We start from the raw sequence: 25337 nt of genomic DNA on the forward strand, positions 1-25337 counted from the left end.
TTTGCAATAGCATTCAGTGAAGACTGCTGTATAAACAAACAGGATAGGGGGAGGGAAGGTAACAAACAAAGGAAAGCAGTGAGAGACACTTGAGGTGGTATGCCTCAGCTGTTTAACAGAGCACAGTAACAGCTCATAATACTTGACGATTACTTTACTTTAGTCCAGGAAGTAAAGAATACCAGACGCAATAGAAAATGCAAAGGGAATGTAGGAAAGAGGAATGGGCTCAGATCAGGACACTCGGATGAACACCTGTTACAGTAAATGTCAAGGGATTTAATGACAGGTTTCAGAGTAGCAGCCGTGTTAGTCTGTATCTGCAAAAAGAAAATGAGGACTTGTGGTACCTTAGAGACTAACAAATTTATTTGAGCATAAGCTTTCGTGAGCTACAGCTCACTTCATCGGAATGCATCTGATGAAGTGAGCTGTAGCTCACGAAAGCTTATGCTCAAATAAATTTGTTAGTCTCTAAGGTGCCACAAGTCCTCCTTTTCTTTTTAAGGTATTTAATAGCACTTAGTATTTTTTAGGCAACGTATAAACGTGAAATAATCCGCACACCATCCCTGTGTGGTAGATAAGTAGTAGTCTTATTTTACAGATAGGGAAACTAAGATGAGAGGGCTTATGTGGCTTGTCCGAAGTTGTTAGAGTCAAAAGTGAAATTCTGGAATTCCTGGCTGTCATACTCAGTCCATCTAAATATTGCCTAGCCCTGACCCTGTTTCCTTGGGGCACCTGACAGAGTCACAGCCTAGGGTGGCATAGCTCCCTGCCATACACAACAACTTGGTGATGATGTGATGTAATTGATGACATGGCTCTGGCACATTATGATGCATCATCATCATGTCACAACGCACTGGCACATGCAACAGATATTACCAAATGAAGTTTTACCAAACTTGGGTCTGGACCATTAAATATATTCTAAGCTAGGCCTGCAGGAGATCGGATCAGCCCAATGAAATCTGAAAGTGAAAGCTGAAGCTAGACACATTCAGACTGGAAATAAGGTACGCATTTTTAACAGTGGGGATAATTAACAATTGGAGCAATTTGCCAAGGTTTGTGGAAGCTTTTAAAATCAAGATTTGATTATTTTTTAAAACAGATATGCTCTAAGTAGCCTTACAGATGTATGGGCGAATTGATTACTGATTATTCTCTTAGACCAGGGGTTCTCAACCTTTTTATTTCTGAGCCCCCTCTTGCCCCCCCAACGTGCTATAAAAACTCCACAGTCCACCTGTGCCACAACAACTGTTTTTCTGCATATAAAACCCAGGGCCGGCATTAGTGGGTAGCAAGCAGGGCAGTTGCCTGTGGCCCCACGCCACAGGAGCCCCGCAAAGCGAAGTTGCTTGGACTTCAGCCCCACCATGGTGGGGATTGAGCTTTGGCTTTCTGCCCTGATCCCCAGACAGTTTAGCACTGGCTATGCTTCATGGACCCCTGAAACCTGCTCGCAGCCCCCCAGGGGCCACAGACCCTTGGGTGAGAACCAATGTCTTAGACTGCATTGGTTAAAGATTTAGTCTCCTGAGGGCTACAACATCAGGAATATTATTAGATTTAAGAGACCCTAAGAGCAAATGAGAAACAATTCCAGTTGATTACATTTTCCTTTATTAAAAAATTCACTAAGCAGATAAACTAAGAATTCACTAAGAATCCCACAAATACTAAAAATACAACAGCAGATGGGGTGAGAGCATGAGGTGTTTAAGCCTATGACCATATCACTCACATCTCCTGCTGGGAGACCCCTCTCTCTTCCTTCCAGAGTGTCAGTCATTATTCTCCTCCTCCTCATCATCACCCATGGTTGTCATCCTGGCAGATCCCTGGATATTTCTTCCCCCAGCATGCAGGCCGGGCAACACCTTTTATTCAGAGAAACACTTATGCCTATTAAGACTCATACATATGCATAAAGGTGTCAACCCCTTTCTTCTTACCTGCACTTCCACACCCCATACATTTTGGGGTGCTCCACTTTTCATAGGTCGTGCCCCTTATTTTCATTAGCATCTACATACACATGTCCCCATGGTAATCTGCATTGACAGCAGAATTTCTCCTGATGTTATGATTGAGTGCCTTGCAGTCTAGAGAGGTATATTGGGGCATATTTTCCCAAACATCACCCATTGGCATATTCTTTACAGTAAACTTGTAACTTTACTGCTACAGGGTCATTCCTGGGTCACTTACTTATGTCCCCCTCTTTAGGCCCAAAGACTAACATGGCTAAGATGAAATCTTACAGACTTCAGCCTGCAAACTTTGCATTATAGCCTTACTTTGCTTATATACTTCATACACACTCATCACTTATACAATCTCTCTGGTCACTCGATTTCTGATCTCAAAGTGACTATCCTTCAACAAAAAAACTTCGAAAACAGACTCCAATGAGAGACTGCTGAATTGGAATTAATTTGTAAATTGGATACAATTAACTTAGGCTTGAATAGAGACTGGGAATGGTTGATTCATTATAAAAAGTAACCTATTTCTCCTTGTTTATTCCTTCCCTCCCCCCCGTTCCTCAGACGTTCTTGTTAAACTCTGGATTTGTGCTGGAAATGGCCCACCTTGATTATCATATACATTGTAAGGAGAGTGATCACTCATTACCAGCCGGAGAATGGGGTGGGGGGAGAGAAAACCTTTTGTAGTGATAAACACCCATTTTTTCATAGTCTGTGTGTATAAAAACATCTTCTGTATTTTCCACAGTATGCCTCAGATGAAGTGAGCTGTAGCTCACGAAAGCTTATGCTCAAATAAATTGGTTAGTCTCTAAGGTGCCACAAGTACTCCTTTTCTTTTTGTGAATACAGACTAACATGGCTGTTACTCTGAAACTTATAAAAGCTTGTCAGCCTTATACTCATCTGACCCTATCCTGCTTACACCTATCCATCATACATTAATTAATTACACTTATCCACAACAATAAATGCTCAATTAAATTCTTAAAAGAGATAGTTGGCTGCATTTTGTTCACACAGGAATTCTTTTGGTAAAGTTCTGTGGTCTGTGTTCTATAAGAGGTCACCAGAGGAACTCTGCAAAGCAATGAAGCAAATGATGAACAATAAAGCACCAGGTCCTGATGGAATATCAGCTGAAGTACGCAAAGTGGGGGGAGAAACACTAACAAGCTTCATTTCCTGCTCCTCAAAATCTTGCACACAGAAGAAATCCCCGCTGACTTACGTAACGCTAACATTGTCACCATTTTCAAAAAGGGAGACAGGGCCGACTGTGGCAACTATTGAGGCATTGCCCTCCTCTCCATCTCTTGGAAGATTCTTGCTAGAAACTTACTGAATCACCTGCTCTCTGTTGCAGAGGAATTCCTTCCAGAGCCCCAGTGCGGCTTCAGACCATCATGAGGCACCACTGACATGATTTTTGCAGCCAGGGAAAATGTGAAGAACAACACCTGGAGCTGTATATGGCCTTTATCGATCTGACCAAAGCCTTTGACTCTGTCAACCGTGAGACTCTGTGGAAAATCATGTCAAAGTTTGGCTGCCCAAGCAAATGTATCACCATTGTAAGACTCCTCCATGACCAGATGACTGCCTCCATCCTCTGCAGTGGCTCTGCCTCTGAGCCCTCTGTCATCTGAACTGGCGTAAAACAATGTTGTGTACCAGCACCCACCCTTTTCTCCATTTTCTTAGCAGCTATGAAAATGTTAACCCAAGACTGCCTCCACAGGGCATTGGCATCCAATATTGGACTGACGGCAACCTCTTCAACCTTTCTCGTCTCCGTGCCTGAACTAAAGTAATATCGGCAAAAATAACCGAACAGTTATTAACTGTTATTAACTACCGAATAGTTGCTTTTCTGAAGCTTACAAAAGCCTAGGGCTAACTCTGAACATCGGTAAAACAAACGTTCTTCACCAGCCAGCTCCCAGTCAATCATCAGACCCTGCAAGGAAGATCTACATCAACAAAGAAGAGCTGGAAAATGTAGAACACTTGGCCTATCCTGGCAGCGATCTCTCACACAGGGCAGACATAGACATTGAGATTCAGCACAGAATTCATTGTGCCAGCCTTGCCTTTGGCAGACTGTCTCGCCGGGTGTTCAACAATCACGACATCAGAACGCACACTAGACTTTTATTTTATAAAGCGGTGGTAATCCCAACTCTCCTCTAGGGCTGTGAGACTTGGGTGACCGATAGAAAACACCTGAAAAATCTGGAACACCAACACCAGCACTTTCTTCAGAAGATCCTCAACATAAAGTGGGAGGATCGTTGCACTAATGTCAGTGTCCTCCCAGAGGCCAACGTGTTGAGACCCTGATTATCCAGCACCAGCTGAGGTGGAACGGGCACTATGTACGCCTGCCTGATGGGTGTACAGCAATTGTTTTGGTAAGCATACAGCTCACCAAAGGAGAAAGGAAACACGAAGGCCAAAAGAAACGCTTTAAAGACATCCTCAAGATACACATCAAGAGATGTGGCATCGACACCACGCACTGGGAGACAGTAGCCCAGGATAGGGATAACTGGCGAAGACTTGTCAGAGAAGGAAGGTCCACTTTTGAGGAAAATTGCCTTGTCCTGGCCTCAGAAAAATGCCAGAAAAGAAAGGACAGATGACTATCATGCCGCAATCGTGGCCCAACCATGACTTCCAACGTCACCTGCAATGTCTACTAATGAGGCTGCAGCTCAAGGATCGGACTGCTCAGTTACCAAAGGACCCATGAAAAATAAAACCTGTGAAAGAGATCGTCCTTGACCTTGAGGGATCGCCGCTAATGCTGCCAATGACAAGAGGTCAGGCTAGATGATCAGAATGGCACCTTTTGGCCTAGGAATCTAAGACATCTGGACAGTCTACGGAAAAAAAATTGGGTTAAATATGTTACAGACCCAAGAATTAGCCACATTTTGGAGGAAACAGTCCTGAATTAAGTTATCATATACTGGCCAGCAAGGGAAATCTGCAAGGGAAGACAAGATACATGCGTCTCAATACCAAAGATCTCAATGGAATTTTAAGACTGAATTAACCCCAATTCCTCTGTAAATGAAAGCACGCTGTGCTGTAGGGGCATTGCCAAGGAACATCCAGGCTGTCTGCTTTCTGGGTTGTACTCTAGTACTGACCACAGTAGCCTAATTGGAGACTCACTTCCCCACAACTGAAATCTCTGGGCACAAACAAGCCAAACACCACTGTATTGTAATCTCCATGTATTTATAACTCAGTAAAGGCTGTTTGGGCATTGTGCCGCAGAAGCAATACAAGACTGTAAAACCCAGTAGCCTGCAATTATAGACAGAGATGGCTGTGACTGACTGTCAGCGCTTCTCTGGTGTCCAGTGGTCAGCAGCATAGGGTTTGAATTCCAAAGATGCCAGTGACTCACCAGCTAATTATAATATTACTTAAACTATTTATATTTGACACTGAAACATGCCGTGGCAGCAGGGAAGAGGAGCATGCATACCATGGCTCCTTGAGGAGAAAAGCCACCGCCAGCTGATGCAAAGTTGACTGCAGTGCAAAGTTGCTCATCTCATTGTTCAGGGGGTCCTGGTGTGACATCAGTTTTTACCTTCCCTGTGCACTCCGCATTGGAAATTGCCAATATCCTAGTCATCTTAGGCAATCCCCTGGGGAGGCAAGTGGGATACACTAGAATAGCAACAGAGGTCTGTAACAGATCCCTGACTACATAGAGTCGATGCACAAACACAATGGTTGGCAGCTACACCGCACACATGTGGCAAGGATATAGCTAGCAATTTGTATAGGCACTGTCCAGTTTGTTTCCCCTTCCCTCTCCCCACCCACTGTTATACCTATAATAGGTCATGGTAGATGGTCTGTCGCACCAGATGTGATCGCTAACCACTTATTTACTAACCCTTAGCTGATCTGAATATTATAGCGCAACACTTTGAATGTGAAGAGCTTTGAACTGATAGGATGGATCTCCACCAGATTTGCCAACATTTGGGGACCTTTTAATATCCTCTCATCTCCTGAAAACCATGCGAGGTAGGGAAATAACGGTCACATTTTACAGATGAGGCAACTGAGGCACATATGCGACATCCCCACAATCGCACAGTGACGCAGGGTGTGTCTGGACTACCGTCATTGGGTGTAATGGCAGCTTGAGCCGACACACCTGAGCGAGCTTTAAATTAGCTAGCTCAGGCCCCGCAATGGTGAAGCTGCAGCACCGCCAACATCAGTGCAGGCTGTGCAGAGGTACCCAGAACGCTGGGCAATTACCATGGCTTCACCGCTCTAGATAAAAGCTAGCTTGGATATGTCATTTCTGAGATGGAGTCGCACCCAGGGACTGGAGTCTAGACATACCCTACGTGCAACTTCCAGGTTCTTCCCTTCGGGTCCAGTTGTGCAAACTTTACTTACATTGATGACTTCAATGGGACTACTCACCTGAGTGAGGGCTTATCAATGTGGGTAAAGCCTATCTAACTGGACCCTTAGTATGCGTCCGTATCATATACAGATAGGCATCAGGAAAGCAAAACTCAAAGACTCTCATAAACAAGGGGAATTAGTATTGCAGTTACTTATGTACTTGCCACATTTGAATTTTAATTGCCCGGGAAGGAACCCCAGTATGTTTAATAATAGTAGCTCAGAGTACATGAACGGAGGTCCTCTGGTAGTGGGAACTGAATCCCAGCTCTGCATGGACTCCAATTCTTTATTCAGACACAAGGAATGCATGAACTATCCAGGGATACTCACACTACATCAGTAGTCAGGTCTGTGTGGATAGTAAAAAAAATCAAAAAACTTTCCTGGAAACCAACTTTATTTGCACACTAACAAACCAAACACATCCATGTCTTCACCTGGGCTTGTCTGGCTGCTGGGCCCATGCAATGAAAAGTGAAAGCAGGTATTCCCAGAGATAAATTAGGTTGGCCAGTGTGAATGGTTTTCATGTGATCTGCTTCATTATATCGTTAAATGACAGGATTACTGCTAACGTAATCCTGATGTGTCCATCATCCTGGTATCTCAGAACCAACAAAACTGTAAAGCAAACATTCTAGTTCAAAAGAGTGTGTTCGCCACCCTTTCTCATATTAGCTTTATCCAAAGCCTATTGAAGTTATTCGGAGTCTTTCCACTAACCTCAGTAGGTTTTGGATCTGATCTGTTATGAAACATAGTACTCCTGGAGCTCTCCATGTAGCAGTGTTTCTCTACACTACCAGCAATCAGATCCTATGAAGCTAGGCCCCAAAATGGAGCTTTTCTCAAACACCCTCAGTAGTCACTTATTGAAAACAAACAATAAAAATACAAAATAAGTCATGCAAGAAAACACTAGAGACTGTGGCTATCGGTGCAGAATTCTTTGATTCCGCACCTTTGTGTTGTCTACCTGCACAGAACTCCACCCAATCTGCTACTCTTCTCTGGCTAAATGCATGGGGCTCCCTGTCTCCATTACTCTGCCTGCATGCCCGCCACACCAAAAGGCGAGGTTTTTTCCCAAACTGTCACATTAATATTGCCACACGTGTGTGTGGTATAGCGCCATCTATCCAACTTCCAAGGGAATTCACACCACCACAGATCTAATGGAATCCAAACTAGTTTTTAAACTATAGGAACTAATTAAAATTGGCATCTACTATAAATAGTTCTGGTAAGTTCAACTGGCACAAGCCTGTCTGGCCTACAAGAACATCAAAGGAATAACTAACTCTTGTTTAATCTTGTTTCACTGAAGCAGGAAAGAAGCAGAAAGGAGGTTAGTGGCATCAAGCCAAATGTCCATCATTCAGAAAATGCAGAGTGCCCTCAACGTAGAAAAGTCTTTTGTATGAGGGAAGGAGTTGAATGTCAAAACCAACTTTGAATGTGGCTCAATATACCACTAGCAACTGGCTGAAAACTGAGGGGTAAATGGATAAGAGAGAATGAATAGGTTGAAAGAGATAAATAGAACAATACAATATAGAATGGAGTGTTATGAACATGGGATCAGGTGATGAACTATGGTGCCTTGGAAACAATTTTGTGGTCTTATTTATTTCTTGTTGTTACAGAAAGCTGGCTATTCTATTAAAGCCGTCCTTTCCTCTATATTGTATGATTCTGTGTCTCCATCTCTTCTACATTACCTGTTTGCTCATGGCTTTGAATCCTCCATTTCTTATACTGTCTCTTCAGTCTCAGCTTCTCACTGTTTTTGCTTTCTCCTTATTTGTCCAGGACCGTTCTCTCCACTTTTATCTGCTGGTGCTACAGATGTGCCTCTCCCTCTCTTTTGCTGATGCTTCAGGCAGATGTTCTAGAAGAACAGGCTTCAATGAATGAGCATCTCCAGTTTAGAGAGAAGGAGATAATCAGGTCATTTTCTGGGCATACATTAGCGATAGGCCTCAACCAAAATTCCTGATTCTCACATTCCCAAATTTGCTGAAGCTGGAATTCAGATCAAAATCCAGACTTTCTAGCTGTAGTTTGGAGGTTGTTCTGCAATGGTAGGACTCCCTAATGTTTCCTATGTGATACAGCAGAAGAACCAGAAAATGCAGTTGACCATAAAGAAAAGGGAAACTGACCCATCCAAATGTACCTTCCAAATGGAAGAAATGGTGCAAAGTAAATCATCAGTGTGAATGGTGGCTCCTGGTGGTACAGATGAAGAATGTTTTAATATTGTTACAAACCTATGGCCATCTAAGTTCCTGCCTCCTTATACCATAGGTGGGGGAGGGAGGCCTTGTACAAAGTATTGGGACTACAGGACAGTAGCCTGCCTGATCCTTATTTCTTACAGTAGGGTGGGATTTTAAAAAGCGCTCAGCATGAGCGTGACTCTCCCACACTGAAGTCATTGGTAAAACTCCTTACGGCTTCAGCTGAAATAGAGTTAGGTCAGCTTGAAGAGCACATGAAAACCATCTGTAGTATATATGGAAGCAAGGGCAAGAGGCAATCAGTTAATAGCAAGAGGCTCTGTTAAACGAATCCTAGTCTATAGTGTACTCCCAAGGCACTTAAATCTTCAGGCTTTTAAGGAATTTAAATGTTAAAAAACTCCTTACAAGTTACTTTTAAATATCAGCAAATTGTTTTAAAAATGATTTATGCAAATTAGCCCTTTAAATGTTTTGCATGAAATGCCCCCCCCCCCCCCCCCCCCCCCACACACACACACATACTCAAAAGATGGCAACCCTAAATGGAGCCTACACTGTTTTGGGAGACAGAGAAGCTGCTGTTGGCTAAAGATCCTGACTCAAACTGCTTAGTGGATTTCTGAAAGTGGAATTAATGATCTCTGTGAAGCTTACGCTGCTGCTGTTTGCTGTCTTTGCTGAAGAGTTGAAATACTCGTGAATAATATAACTTGTGTATGCTGGGTTTTTGTCAGTCCTCTGAATTTGACAATTACTCTAGATATACAAGTTGCTTTTGACTGCCAGAAAGACATGGGGAAACTGAGGTACTGATCGGATAAGCAAATTGTCCATGCTCAACGTAACAGGTCACTTTCCGAACTGGAACAGAATTTAGGGGTTCCTAGTTTCATGCTCAGTCCCCTGGAACACAGTGCCTGAATATAAACTTTTATTAAAAAAATCCCTCCAAATAACTGAAGAAATCTATATTTGCTAATACTTGCATCTTCCTTGGTAGATTAATAGAGGTTCATCAACAGAGAAACATTGCAGTTGAGCAGTTCTAATCCTTCACACTCTGCAAATGAAGGAAGATAGTGACTCTGGGCCATGATTTAGGGAACTGCAGGGCTACATTTGATCCTCAGACCACAGACTGGGCACCTCCGTTGTAAAAGGAAGTGCTCTTGAATATTACAATTAGGACAAAGTGAATGGTGCCCAGTGCCACAGTTTGGCTACTTTCTTCCTGCAATAGCTGAGTAAGACTGTGCTGTCTGCATCCGGAGTAATGGGCTGTTTCCTGTAAAGAAAAGGAGTACTTGTGGCACCTTAGAGACTAACCAATTTATCTGAGCATGAGCTTTCGTGAGCTACAGCTCACTTCATCGGATGCATGCCGTGGAAACTGCAGCAGACTTTATTTATACACAGAGAATATGAAAAAATACCTCCTCCCACCCCACTGTCCTGCTGGTAATAGCTTATCTAAAGTGATCATCAGATGGGCCATTTCCAGCACAAATCCAGGTTTTCTCACCCTCCACCCCCCCACACAAATTCACTCTCCTGCTGGTGATAGCCCATCCAAAGTGACAACTCTTTACACAATGTGCATGATAATAAAGTTGGGCCATTTCCTGCACAAATCCAGGTTCTCTCACCCCCTCACCCCCCTCCCAAAAACCACACACACAAACTCACTATCCTGCTGGTAATAGCTCATCCAAAGTGACCATTCTCCCTACAATGTGCATAATTAAGGTGGGCCATTTCCAGCACAAATCCAGGTTTTCTCACATCCCCCCCCCCACACACACACAAACTCACTCTCCTGCTGGTAATAGCTCATCCAAACTGACCACTCTCCAAGTTTAAATCCAAGTTAAACCAGAACATCTGGGGGGGGGGGTAGGAAAAAACAAGAGGAAATAGGCTACCTTGCATAATGACTTAGCCACTCCCAGTCTCTATTTAAGCCTAAATTAATAGTATCCAATTTGCAAATGAATTCCAATTCAGCAGTTTCTCGCTGGAGTCTGGATTTGAAGTTTTTTTGTTTTAAGATAGCGACCTTCATGTCTGTGATTGCGTGACCAGAGAGATTGAAGTGTTCTCCGACTGGTTTATGAATGTTATAATTCTTGACATCTGATTTGTGTCCATTTATTCTTTTACGTAGAGACTGTCCAGTTTGACCAATGTACATGGCAGAGGGGCATTGCTGGCACATGATGGCATATATCACATTGGTGGATGTGCAGGTGAACGAGCTTCTGATAGTGTGGCTGATGTTATTAGGCCCTGTGATGGTGTCCCCTGAATAGATATGTGGGCACAATTGGCAACGGGCTTTGTTGCAAGGATAAGTTCCTGGGTTAGTGGTTCTGTTGTGTGGTATGTGGTTGTTGGTGAGTATTTGCTTCAGGTTGCGGGGCTGTCTGTAGGCAAGGACTGGCCTGTCTCCCAAGATTTGTGAGAGTGTTGGGTCATCCTTTAGGATAGGTTGTAGATCCTTAATAATGCGTTGGAGGGGTTTTAGTTGGGGGCTGAAGGTGACGGTTAGTGGCGTTCTGTTATTTTCTTTGTTTGGCCTGTCCTGTAGTAGGTAACTTCTGGGAACTCTTCTGGCTCTATCAATCTGAAGTTAATCAATCTATCAATCCAGAAGTTACCTACTACAGGACAGGCCTAACAAAGAAAATAACAGAACGCCACTAGCCGTCACCTTCAGCCCCCAACTAAAACCCCTCCAACGCATTATTAAGGATCTACAACCTATCCTAAAGGATGACCCAACACTCTCACAAATCTTGGGAGACAGGCCAGTCCTTGCCTACAGACAGCCCCGCAACCTGAAGCAAATACTCACCAACAACCACATACCACACAACAGAACCACTAACCCAGGAACTTATCCTTGCAACAAAGCCCGTTGCCAATTGTGCCCACATATCTATTCAGGGGACACCATCACAGGGCCTAATAACATCAGCCACACTATCAGAGGCTCGTTCACCTGCACATCTGCTGCAGTTTCCACGGCATGCATCCGATGAAGTGAGCTGTAGCTCACGAAAGCTCATGCTCAAATAAATTGGTTAGTCTCTAAGGTGCCACAAGTACTCCTTTTCTTTTTGCGAATACAGACTAACACGGCTGTTACTCTGATTCCTGTAAAGAGTTATTACTGCAAATAAAGAGACATCGGGCTGATTTGATCAGTAGAGCAGTGCCTAAGAAATTACTTTCCTAGTCAAGTTTGTCATTGTGAAACAGAGCCTTTCTTTCAGGTCATTGTTCTAATGTTATTGGTCTGACCAGGGTACACTGCTTTTCATGAGACTTAATCAGGTTAGATGTTTTCAGTAGCCTCATGTTTTAGTGGCCATAATGAAGTAGGCTCCTGATGATCAAAGAGTATTATCCATCTCATTAGCTGCCACATTTATAGCATTGCTGATTAAATGGCTCAGAGTCAGAAGCCATCCAGCTAACCACATCTGTGCTGATGGTGGCAAGCCACATTTTAAATCAAACACAGGCAAATTCATCTTTCCTGCTCAAGTCTACCACACTTAATGGTGAACCAGTAGTGTATCCATGCACTATGCTATCCAATGATGGAGTGCGCTTGCCTGTTCTACTCATGAAAAAGGTCAGAAAGCTAAGAGATGTGTCTAAGATCTGTATAATTCTCTTCCAGGACTAGGTTTGTGCCTACTAAGAACAGCCCTATGCTGCATGACTCATTGCTTTCCAGAGGAAGCTCAAGGAAGCCAGGAGACACTTGCTGGCTCTCAAGGGAAGTTTCATACTTCTCCATCCCTTAGCAGTGTACTCAGCACTCTGGAGTCAGTTAATCATGGTGCTTTGTAGGGCAGACCAGAGAGTTGTAGCTTGAGCAGAGGTCTGAACCTACAGCCCCAAGTAGTCTCCTCTCTGTCTCTGCACTGGATCTAGCATCAGGAAAGGGATGGATTCTTTCCAGAGTGCTTCCAGACACACAAAGTAAACAATCTGGGGAAGAACTAGAGAAAATATATATTTTTCTTCTTCAGTTAAAAATGATCATAGGTGTTACATGTACATGCAAAATTTTCATTTGAAAATGTGATGGTGTCTCTTTAAGGGGGGTTTATGTAGCAAATGGATGGGTTAGTTAAAAATAAACCCCTTAATACTTGCTATTCCGATCTTAAACTTACCAGTTTATTAGTTGAAAACCATGATGGGAAACCACACAGCGCAGCCTCCTTAAAAAAATCTTCATTATTTTTGAAAGTTATACCCCACAGGATCTTTGCTAAAATGCTTTGAAGCATCATAAAAATATAATTTCAAGTACGGTCGTCATGGAAAATGAACAAAGTATTTTTTGCTAAGCAAGATTGATTCTGTTTCACTGTTTGTTCATTTACTCGTCAATTCTCCAAAATAAACGTAATTTGCAATGCACCAATCTTTAATGTGAATTTGTGAGATTCTGCTGTAATTTACCTGCATGCTGTACAATAACAAATTATCATAGTTAACTTTTATTTGCAAAGTAGCTTTAACAAGCTTGCTTATCTGTTTCATTATATTGTTTTATGAGTGTAAGCAGTTCTGATCCTGCTCTCTTTTAGGGATTTCAGCAAGATGAAGTGATTGATTGAGTATGACACTTCCTTTGCATCGACTGTAACAGTTTGAAAGCCATAAACAGTCCCTTAAGATAAGGATGTTTGCTTGAGTTGTCAGGGAAAGATTAAAGCATGTTTGGCATCTGAGGCTAATGATGGAAATACTTAGAGGAAGTTTTCATCACCATAATGTGTACCTACATAGCAGAGCTTTTCCTACATAGTTTGAAAAGTCTGGCAGCTGATGCTGAATTGGAATTGTGTGGCAGCTTTGGCAGTGATCCAACTTGCCCCTTCACAAATTAGCTTTTGTGGACAGCTAACAAGCTTCCTTACCAATCAATGCAAGCCATTTCTCACAGACAACACTTGTGCTTCTTCTTCACGTCAGTATGTTTGGTGTAAATGAAAAATATGTGCTGCAGGGTGAAATGAGTTATCAGCGAGTTTGTATGGACAGGTCATGCTGGTTCTATGTTATAGCCAGTAGGGAGCTTTCAAGTCCCTGGTCATCTCTATTTGCTAGAATTTATAGAAGCAATCATGGCTGATGACAGTATGTTAGAAGGTCTGTCAATGGAGTTGTCACCCAAGTGATTATGGGATGAAGCCCTAAGGCCCTGGGAGTATCTTAGCTGCCTTATTTAACCTCCTGATTGTCCAGTAGCAGAGTGGACAGAAGGGAAGGCTACTGAGAGCCAGGAAAACTCATGCAAGACGAAAGGATCAGCCACCTTGAAAAGGTGCCCCTCCCCCCAGCAACAGACAACATACTTTAGGTTTATATTTTGCTGTCTTCTGCTACCTATAGCTCTGTCCTGGGCCTGGACTGCACACAGTTTTTGTTCCAATTTAACTACATTGGTTTAAAAATTGATGTAGTTAAATTGGTAGAAACACCTAGTGTAAATTTATCATCATAAGCTGTTCCAATATAAAAGGAGGACTTGTGGCACCTTGGAGACTAACCAATTTATTTGAGCATGAGCTTTCGTGAGCTACAGCTCACTTCATCAGATGTGCATCCGATTAAGTGAGCTGTAGCTCACGAAAGCTCATGCTCAAATAAATTGGTGAGTCTCTAAGGTGCCACAAGTCCTCCTTTTCTTATTGCGAATACAGACTAACACGGCTGCTGCTCTGAAACCTGTTCCAATATAAGCACCTCTAAATTGGTATAACTGCATCCATACACAGGGTTGCATCAATTTATCTGGGTGGGATTGGTTCTAAACTGGTATAACTAAATTGGTACAGAAATCGTGTGGAGACAAGCCCTTGGACTAATTGCTCTTCAATAAAAGGAGAGCTGGCTGTACCTTATTGAAGGCACAGGAACAAACCATCCCAAAGTGCAGAGAGAATAGCAAATAGGGCAGGCGACCAGCTTGGCTTAACAGTGAAATCTTTGGTGAGCTTAAACTCAAAAAGGAAGCTTACAAGAAGTGGAAATTTGGCAGGTGACTAGGGAGGAGTACAAAAATATTGCTGGAGCATGCAGGGGTGTACTCAGGAAGGCCAAGGCACAACTGGAGTTGCAGCTAGCAAGGGATGTGAAGGGTAACAAGAAGGGTTTCTACATGTATGTTAGCAACAAGAAGAAGATCAGGGAACGTGTGAGACCCTTACTGAATGGAGAGGTTGGATATTAGGAAACACTATTTCACTAGGAGGGTGGTGAAGCACTGGAATGGGTTACCTAGGGAGGTGGTGAAATCTCCATCCTTAGAGGTTTTTAAGGCTGAAAGCCCTGGCTGCGATAATTTAGTTGGTGTTGGTCCTATTTTGAGCAGGGGACTGGACTAGATGACCTCCTGAGGTCTCTTCTAACCCTAATATTCTATGATTCTATGAAAAGGCTGTCCTAGATTTTATCTGGGCTGTTAATTTCTCCTTCTTAACTATGTGACTCTCATAGATTAGTTAAAAGAAAAGGAGGACTTGTGGCACCTTAGAGACTAACCAATTTATTAGAGCATAAGCTTTCGTGAGCTACAGCTCACTTCCTCAGATGCATATCGTGGAAACTGCAGCAGGCTTTATATATACACAGAGAATATGAAACAATACCTATTCCCACCCCACTGTCCTGCTGGTAATAGCTTATCTAAAGTGTGCTGGAAATCACTTTAGATAAGCTATTACCAGCAGGACAGTGGGGTGGGAATAGGTATTGTTTCATATTCTCTGTGTATATATAAAGCCTGCTGCAGTTTCCACGATATGCATCTGAGGAAGTGAGCTGTAGCTCACGAAAGCTTATGCTCTAATAAATTGGTTAGTCTCTAAGGTGCCACAAGTCCTCCTTTTCTTTTTGCGAATACAGACTAACACGGCTGCTACTCTGAAACCTGTCATAGATTAGTTGAATCTCATCTACCTCTAGGCGCTACGGTAATACAAATAATCATCATAAGTGCATGTAAAATGTCATTTTGATCTCTTTAAGGCACTTTTCAGTTTGATTTTCTCTTCCTATGTGTTTATCACTCTGATTTTGGAGTAATTTGGCAGACTAAATCACTCTGGAATTATGTTCAAGCTTCTCCAAGTCGGAATTGGACCCATTTCTGAAGTGCAGCAACCATGGTTTGACAGAGACACCAGACCACAATTTGAATGCTTGCCCCATTATTCTGCTGTTTGAATGGTAGCCTGATCACAGCCTTGTCTTTACTATCTACTTTGGGACAGGGTTTGACCTGGTGGATTTGTTCAGCGTGAAGGAGATTTTTGGAAGGAAAGACAATGGAATTCAGAGTTCTTATGTACGACTTGGAAGCTTCCCCATCGTGCAGAAAACTGAGTAAGTTTCCTGGTCTTCTTTTCACTTGAGCCTCTGATATCTGTGATTTAGTTCTTTTAAGTTAACCCAGAGTCTTACTGGCTGTCCCAAGGCAGTGCTTCTCTAGGAAATGCATAAAGGAGTTTCTGCTGGCTTTGAGTTGCCCATTCAACTCTGCTGGCAATGCCCTGTCACAAGCCACCCTGGAGCCTAGGTTCTAACCCCATTAATCACTCCTGTCTAAAATGAGCGTTTGGTGGCACTTTCACCGAGGTGTGTATTTGCTAACTGCAGGAGACTGATTCCCCGTGGATGTAGTTATCAGGCAGCTAATACAGTTTCTTAACCTCCTAAAAGAATGAACAGCAGTTAATCCTCTGTCAACATGGATTCAGTACTCAGGGGCTTTTATAACATGAGGCTGCCAGCTGTGTCACAGTCCATCAAAATGGGCTCTCTTCAACCTGTCATATCAGTTCTGCTAGCATTAGCCTTGAGAAGAATGAGTGCATAATTTCATTGAGTGCCTATGGAACAATGGACTGAATTTTCTTCATTAACTTTTTTCACAGTGATTGTTTTAAATTTAATATTACAAAAATCAATATTAATTATTTTCCTTCTTCTGGATAAGAGTTATTTTTTCTAATCTGTTTTGACTCTTCTCCTTGGCTCATTGTGTATTGGAGATACTCTGGCCATTTACATTTCTTTGATTTCATAAATTTGGTCATCTTGGAAGCAACCTGGATTGATCCCCTCCCCGCCCTCTACCTAAAAAAAAATAAAAATAAAAATAAAAAGTGAAAATATGGCTATAGGAAAAAAGTTTTAAGTCCGTAAATTATGCCAAATCTCAGGGTAAGTGAATTTAGGAATGGGGGGGATGAATTCATTGCACTAAATAAACCTTGGTCACTATGTGAAATGTATATATAATTGCTCTATGTATTATGGGACTAGACTAATTCTGTATGACTCAGGAAAATGAGAAAGGGATCCAGAATCTTTCACCTATGCTGTGGCTTGTTTGTTTAAATCCTGCCTAAATTTGTCATGGTGCAGATTCAGCAATCACTTAAGTACCTGCTTAGCCTTAAGGGCATGAGTAATCACAGACTTCTTTATCAAAGCACTTAAGCAGGTACATTAAGTCTGACTTCCATAAGACTTAAGCAAGCGCCTAATTGCTATGCTTAGGGCCCTACCAAATTCATGGTCCATTTTGGTCAATTTCATGGTCATAGGATTTTAAAAGTCATAAATTTCATGATTTCAGCTATTGAAATCTGAAATGTCATGGTGTTGTAGTTGTAGTTGTAGGGGTCCTGACCCGAAAAGGAGTTGTGAGGGGGGCAAATACAGTACCACAACCCGTCCGCCCCGCCCCCCAATACACAAGATTATTGGAGGGCGGAGGGGACGGGTTGTGGTACTGCTACCCTTACTTCTGTGCTGCTGCTGGCCAGCTGGAGACGGTGGCTGCTGGCCGGGAGCCCAGCTCTGAAGGCAGAAGGGCTGCCAGCAGCAGCGCAGAAGTAAGGACAGCGTGGTAGGGTATTGCCACCCTTACTTCTGCGCTGCTGCCTGCAGAGCCGGGCCCTCAGTTAGCAGCTGCCACTCTCTGGCCATCCAGCTCTGAAGGCAGCAGCGCAGAGTAAGGGTGGCCTGGTATGGTATTCTGCACTGATGCTGGTGGGACACTGCCTTCAAGGTGGGCAACAGCCGCCACTCTCCAGCTGCCCCGCTTTGAAGGCAGCACAGAAGTAAGGGTGGCAGTACCACGATCCCCCTAACATAACCTTGTGATCCCCCCTGCAACTCCCTTTTGGGTCAGGACCCCCAATTTGAGAAACGCTGGTCTCCCCCCATGAAATCTGTATAGTAGAGGGTAAAAGCACACAAAAGACAAGATTTAACAGTCCATGGCATGTTTTTCATGGCCGAGAATTTGGTAGGGCCCTCGCAGGAGATGGGATAACTCATGTGCTTGAAGTGTTTGGATGATTTGTGATCTATAATCTGAAAAGAGTCCATTCAAAGAAGCCCCTAATACAATTAGCAACAATTTGACACCCTGACACTGACTTGCTGAGTGACAGTGGGCAAGCCACTTTGCTTCCGTGCCTCAGTTTCTTCATCTGTAAAATGGGGATAATGATGAGGATGATCCTGTTTTTTAAGGTACTTTGAGATATATGGATGGAAAGGTCTATATGAGAGTGAATGATTAACTCAGGGAGAGTGACAGACATGGAAACAGTTTTCAGAGACTGATCAGGAGGAGAGCAGGAGCTTCCATCGAGTCTGTGTGGAGAACAGAAGTTCCTTGAATCTATTAGAGATGTGGTAAATAATGCTCCAGGGTAGCTGTTCAGAGCCATGAAGAGTGTGATTCAGCTAGAAAGTCACTTCCCTAAATCAGACTTGACGTTGCTGTGCTGGAAAGAATTTGCACATCTCTTTGCCAATCATGTTTAGAATGAGGGGTGCAAATACATCTGCATTGGTTTAACTTGGTCACATCCCCTGTGCAGAGGTTTCCGGTGGTACTGCGAATAGCCTGTGTCCAGGATCCCTTTCTGTTGTAGCTTGTGAAAGCCAGCGGTGAAGCACTTTATAATTAGATGGGAGTTCTCACTTAGGACACCTTAGAAGAAGGCATAGTGCCATCCCTACTGAAATATGCTGAGCTTTGGCTTGTGCTGAAGGAGGTGTCTCTTAACTTTGATTTTCTGCTGAGCTATTGGCCAGTCTTGAACCCCTCCCTGTCTGGGGAACATGTTCTGGAAGTTGGTTGCCAAGCTATTGTGTGGTTATCTGGACAGGGTTAGCTTTCCGTCTTTCTCAGTCTGGTTTCAGACCCCAAGATAAGGCTGAGATACATTGGCCACTAACACAAAACCCTAAGGCAGAGAGGACAACATGGGGGCAGTGTGACTGATGTGTGTGATGCACGACTGAGTGATGGACTCAGGGCATCGATATTAGATCTGTCACTTAGCTGTGTTCAGTGGGTATTCATCATGTAGTAATGCTGATCTGGGTGTGAAGACTAGCTAAGGAGGACAGGACTTCCCTGAAGTGAATCCATTCATTATTTTGAGGTAGGTACCAATAAGCTTTGAGGACCCTTCTAGAGGCATCCAGGACTCATTGCAATTTTTGCCATTAGAGCTATTTAGCGAGTATTGTTACCCACATACATGTCATTGTCTTATCAAGGCGCAGGGTTCATCTTCTTTCCGCAATAACAAACTGTTAAGGAGGGATTTTTAGTCTATAGTGACAGACACCAAAAATTGCCCCAAGGTTAAAAGCAAGAAAACCATTTGTATCTGGGCATTTGCAGGCACAGCATTGCAGTGGCAATCTCTGTGGTGAACTCTGTCTTCGTGCTTTCTTGTTGTTTAGCTGAGATGACAGATTAGCTGGAAGAAAATTAATTAAAGCAGAATAGTGATGAGACTGATAGGCATTTCTTGCTGGGTGAAGAAACTGCTCTAGGCTCTTGCTTGTTCCCTGCCTGCGAGCAACAGTGTTCAGGAGTGCCCGTTGATATCAGTGGCAGCTGCTGGGGGCTCAGCAGTGTTGAAAATCATGTCCCTTAATTAGATATCTAAGTCTCGATTTCAGTGGCTAATAGGCAACACTGGCATCCTGTGCCTGAAATTGTGGCCATCGAATAGCCATTCAATGGCCTGTGTAAAATGAGTTGGTGTTCTGAGGCCAGTTCCCAGTAGCCACTTATCCACATCACAGTTCCAACTACCACATTTCACACGGGTCATCACCCTTGCGGACAATGGGGATAATCCAAAGCCCACTAAAGTTGAAGGAAGCCTTGCCATTGACTTCAACAGGCTTTGGATCAGGGCAAGTTTGCCAGCCATTGACTGGGCGAGGGGCTAGCATTACATTCTGAGGCATTTGAAGTGCCTCACTAGCATTGCGACTTGGGGCATTCTTGTATTGCTTCCATTCATGCTGCATCATTTTGTTTAACATAGCTGCCATCTTGTTCTCCCTAGGACTATCCATATTGAAACAGTGTTTTGGCAATTACTAAATTTCCCTTTTTAAACAAATCAAGAAAAGGAAATTTAAAAAGAGCCTGCCAATGTTCACCCTTCTTCTGTATTTTAACCTGCAAGCTCCTGTGGTTTGGAAGGAAAACAAACTCAAGCTCCAGGAGGTTTTAGTATATTCCACTTTTGTCTTCAGCAGCCTAAGATATTGTGGGTTCTAGGAAGATTCCCACAGGAATATCACTCAAGGAAAATGAAATCACATATACCTACATAAAACCAGGAACTGAAATTATGAATAGCACTAAAACAAAGACTCCTTCCTCCAAATAATTAGCAATAGTATTAATCAATTCATGGCAGCTTCTCATAATTAGATACTAATTAATTAATGTACTGAGTAATCTATTTAAATGGTTTTAGTTTCCATTTGGAAAAAACCTAACTTGTATGGACCACCTCTAAGGCTGACAGGGTATTTCAGTCTCCATGGCTCATTCAGTAACTGGCCTCTCCGATTAGAACTGCAGTAGTGGCTTTTGTGATGTGAACAGCTGCTCCCTGAGAATGAGCCTGATAAAGGGGGAAATCATGCCCCACAGACCCTTGCATAAATCTCCCTGCACCCTATGCTATCTCTGTGGCACTGTCTACCTGGATGCTACAGAAAGCATTCAATGGGCCCTGGGATCCATATGGGGCAGAGGGGTAGGGAGTGGTCAGGGCAGCACATCTTCCTCCTTCCAGCCCTGCAGAGAGTCTGAAGAAAGACAGTTCAACCTGGAGCTACAGTTTTATTATCTTTCTCCCAAAGCTCCCTCTGCAGCAAGCTGCTCCTTTTAAGTGGGCTGTTTTTTTTTTACCAAAAATATCTTTTATTTCATATACAAACTGACAAGATCATGCTTTGAAAAATAACTTGAAAATTTACATCTGCATTGATGAAACAACTCATCCTAGGAATCCAACCTTCTGTCGTGTTGTCCCCAGACTCTCTTCTTTGTCTAAGATCTTCTGTAGGGAAGTGTGCAATGTTTTGCCTACCCATTTTCCTGTCTCCATCATCTCAAAGATACTCTCTGGATCAAGACTATTGTTCCCCAATTTCTTCATACACGTAAGGGTACCTCTGCTGGTCACAGAAAGGAGCAGGCTGGCCAAAGAGCAAGTTTCTTCCTGAAGGGTAGCATCAACCACATGCCTACAACCAATTTTGCTTAATGTGATGGTACAGGGTATGTTATCCACATTAAGTCAAATACAGTCATAAGGGGCATCGGAGAGCTCAATCTCTTTTGATCCTTCTTCATCCTCCAAAACACGCACTTTGGGTTTCCTTGTATTAAAGAGAGCTGCCTTCACTGCAATAGAGATTGCATCAAAGAGGTTGCCACCACATTCCAATAACAAAATCTAGCTGCTGGGGACTTGGAAACTTGGCAATTTGGGGTGGGGGGGGGACATGTCAGGCCACAGAACCTGCAAGTCAGTCTAGGGTCCCTTCACAGATGGCCCTGGCCTCTTGCTGATTTCCCAGGAGATCAACAGGGTACTGAGTGAGCCCACAGCCTATTCTGCAGGGGAGCAAGCCCCATCTCCCCATCTACAAAGGTTTCTCATGGAGATTTCCTCCCCTAGAGCCTTATTCCACAGGCTTTGTGGCTAGAAGGTGCAATCTGACCCTGGTGATGATCATGTTGTAGATAATAGGGAAGTAGCATGACACCCACCAGCCTCGGTTCAGATAGATGGCTGGATGGCCATCACATGTGAGTGAATTTTAACCACTGCTGGGCTGGGCTGGAATTGATTCACTGGGCTCAATGACCTAAATATTTAGTGATCTACAAGTCTGGGTTTACAGGTGTTTTCCTTCACGTTTCAGTGTTTTGTTTAATTTTTGTCAGCTAATTTCCAAAATATTTTAAATGTCAGTAATTCTGCACAACCAAACAACACACCTGTGTTACATTTGGTATCAGGAACAAAAGCTGGCTAACATTTCTCTTTGTGGTGTGAAGGCTGAGGATGGAGGATTTGCTGTTCTCATGGCAAATGGAAGGTGATGAGAAATCGAGGCGGAGCCAGGAAGTCCTCTCGATGTGGGTTCTCATTTTTTGTATGCCAAGGTTGCGATTCACCTGAGCTTGAATTTGGGTTACTTAACTCATAAGCTAACCTGCTGCACTAGGGATTCCTCCCAGCTTGGAGCTTCATAGAGAGCTCTTTTGTGACCAGTTGTGTACTCAGAATTATAAACTCAGTAATCAACAGCAAGCTCCCTGTGGATACCAGGCAACCTGTAAAGCAGGATTTCAGATGCTCTGTAGCATGGATCATGAGCTCATTTCAGCTTCAGGTGAAGGCAGGGAAATAAAACATTTCTGGGGACTGTACTCAAAGTACTTGGATTCCCAAAAACCCAAGTTAGCCACTTGATGGACATCCATGTTTTTAGAAGGGAAATAAATGAAAACTCATCAACAGAGTTCTTGTTATTTATGAGCTATTGCATTTGCAAAAAAGACACAGGGGCAAAGGACTTCAGCTCCAGCTTTTGTCATAACTTCTGAGCAACAGTGGTGTCTTTAGGTTTGCTTTCGGCACAAAGGCTGTGCACACCAGGAACTTACAGCCTGTTCTTCGGAGCCTTAAAAAAATCACCTGAGGTTGCCGGGGGGTGGGGGGGGGAACGCGGCGCTGGTAACAGGTCATTACAGCTTTCCACCACTTTAAATCCACATGATGCACTGTTCAGCAGCCTCTATGTAATGTGTCAGTGGTCTCAGCCCAGTTCCTAGCACAGAGGCATCCACCGAGCCACACAGGCAGTCCTACTAGAGAGGTCAAGAACGGACACATCCAGTAGTGTAATTAAAGATAAACGCGGATAAATGGAATTTTTCCCCTTCTCCTTTGGGGAATGTGGAGTTTAGGTTACGTTCATTTACCCACTTCCCCACCGGATGCTTCCAAGTTTGAGTGAAAGCACTTGGGCCAAACACATCAGCCCAACACTCAAAAACAAGCTAAACTTTAAGCACGTCCCATTCAACAAAGCCTGTGCTTAAGACCTGTTGATTTTAATGGAACTTGTGTCCATACTTATAATGAAGCACGTGCTTAAATGCTTTGCTGAATCAGGGCCTTGGTAGGGGCCAGTCAGGGAGATATTAACACTGCTCCTGCCAATGCTATGCCCGTCCTGTGGGTAAATACGAGGGACATCTTCTCCCCAGGGCTGTCAATGTGATCATTTGGCAACACTAAGTTAACTGAGACAATGTGTTGGTCTGGTTGGCTTTCATTACATGGGTTGGATGGGAATGGGTCTCTCTGCACTAGGACTCAACAGTCAGAGTGCCAGAGGATTGAGGGGTGACAAGCTGTCTCCTATAACAGAGGCTGAGCTAACTCACTTCCTGCTGTGTTTCCAGGGAGCGGGGGACAGAGGCATAACAGGAGCTTCAGGCACCAGAAAGTGCCCAGGGCTCAGAGTGAGGAGATGTAGGGTAGGGAGCCCAAGTGGTTGGTAACAAAGGGGGATAGCAGCTCCAGGACCGGGGGGATTGGGGGGATTGGGAAGCTGAGCAGAGAGAGGGGGAGACAACAGCAGGAGAGAGAGGAACGTCTACACTGCAAAAAATAAAATAAAATAAACCCATGGCGGCAAGTCCTAGAGCCCAGGTCAACTGACTTGGGCTTTCAGGGCTTGTATTACAGGACTAAAATAGCAGTGTAGACATTCCTGCTTAGCCTGGAGCTTGGGCTCTGAGACCAACCCTCCCTCCCTAGGTTTCAAAGCCCAAGCTCCAGCTGTTGGAGAAGGAACATCTACACTGCTATTTTTAGTCCCACAAGCCTTGGGTGACCAGATGTCCTGTTTTTATAGGGACAGTCCCGTTTTTGGGACTTTTTCTTATATAGGCCCCTATTATCCCCCATCCCCTGTCCCATTTTTTCACAGTTGCTATCTGGTCACCCTGCGCAAACCTGAGTCAGTTGACCTGGGCTCTGAGACTCATTGACTTTTTTTTTGCAGTGTAGACATACCCAGGGAGGATTGGGGACAAGACAGGAGGGAAGGCAGGAGGGGAATGGTCAGGACAGGACCGGTAGGGGAGCAAAGGGGGCCACTGCTGCTCGTGGAAGAAGAGTCAGGAAGATAGGCAGGCAAGGGGAGTGAATGGAAGCGCAGACGGTAATTGGCAGCATTTCAGGAGCTCAGATGTGGGAGGCACTCCCAATGCCAGGACTCCAAGGATGTGAAGGTTCACGGCCAAGCATCAGCTGGGTTGCACTTCTCTCCTGAAATGAATGAATGGAGACTTTGTGGTTTTTAGCTCATTATTCTGAAAGGTTCGTTAGGGAATGGGGGGTGGGGCGGAGGCCAATTGAATCTGTCAGCGATTTAAAAGGGCCCTGTTTCCCTTTCAGAGAACTCAAACAAAACCCATGTACAAAGCAGACAGTCGTGCGACAGGCAGTTCACACAAATATGTGTCAAAGGTACATGAGGCCTGGCTGTGTGCCCATTGGCAGGACTGATGTGACTGACCTGGCTCTTCCCCACCAGACCTCCTCTGCACTGCTCCTGTGCCTTTTTGTTGCCACTTTCATGCCACTTTTATTCTCCACTGGGGCTCTGGCAGGACAGTGGCAACCCAGGGACCTGCTCTTTTGTGATATGGAATTCCTGTGGGTTCCACAACTTCGGGGGCAGAGGGAGGGGACTCTCGGGCTCTCTTTCTGGCTGTGTGAGAGACAGGATGTTGGCACCAGGAGAATCCATGTCAGTGGGGAAAGGCAGTTGTGTGAGCAGCTTGCAAACAGGAGTTGACTGTGTCTGGCCAGGTCCCAGGTCTCCCTAGGTGAAGGGTATTGTAAGGTGCCCACAGGGAGCCAGAATCTGATGCTCTTTTGCTGGCCATCTGTTCAGAGGCGCTGAGCTCTGGCAGCTCTCACTGGAGCTCCTTCAGGCCATGCAAGCAGCAGGTGTTACACTGTAAAGGCCACCGGTTAGCTGTGTGGAAATGGAGCTGAGCAGCTGGTAAGACGTGTTAACAGGACATGTAGAAAATGATGAGATGAGCCAGACAGAAATAACTCTGCCTGGGGTCCAAAGTCTTGCCTTTGTGGGAGGTCTGTCGCTGCACACAAGGTGCTAGGAGTTGTGGTTGCTACACGGTGACTACAAGGAGTCTTCTTCAATC

The 25337-nt window shown here is 44.0% G+C and overlaps 1 protein-coding gene and 1 pseudogene across 1 annotated transcript in view; one reads left to right on the forward strand and one right to left on the reverse strand.

Annotated features, from left to right (window-relative positions):
* Positions 1-25337, forward strand: part of LOC140907965 (collagen alpha-1(XXII) chain-like) — a 248566-nt gene that overhangs the window by 99989 nt on the left and 123240 nt on the right. The window contains exon 5 of the mRNA XM_073335053.1: positions 16006-16117. Coding sequence (XP_073191154.1) covers positions 16006-16117 — 112 coding nt within the window. The remainder of the gene's footprint in view (positions 1-16005; positions 16118-25337) is intronic.
* Positions 21062-21820, reverse strand: LOC140906209 (exosome complex component RRP42-like; annotated as a pseudogene).

Source organism: Lepidochelys kempii, chromosome 2, assembly GCF_965140285.1.
Source record: "Lepidochelys kempii isolate rLepKem1 chromosome 2, rLepKem1.hap1, whole genome shotgun sequence".
Lineage (NCBI taxonomy): Eukaryota > Metazoa > Chordata > Testudines > Cheloniidae > Lepidochelys > Lepidochelys kempii.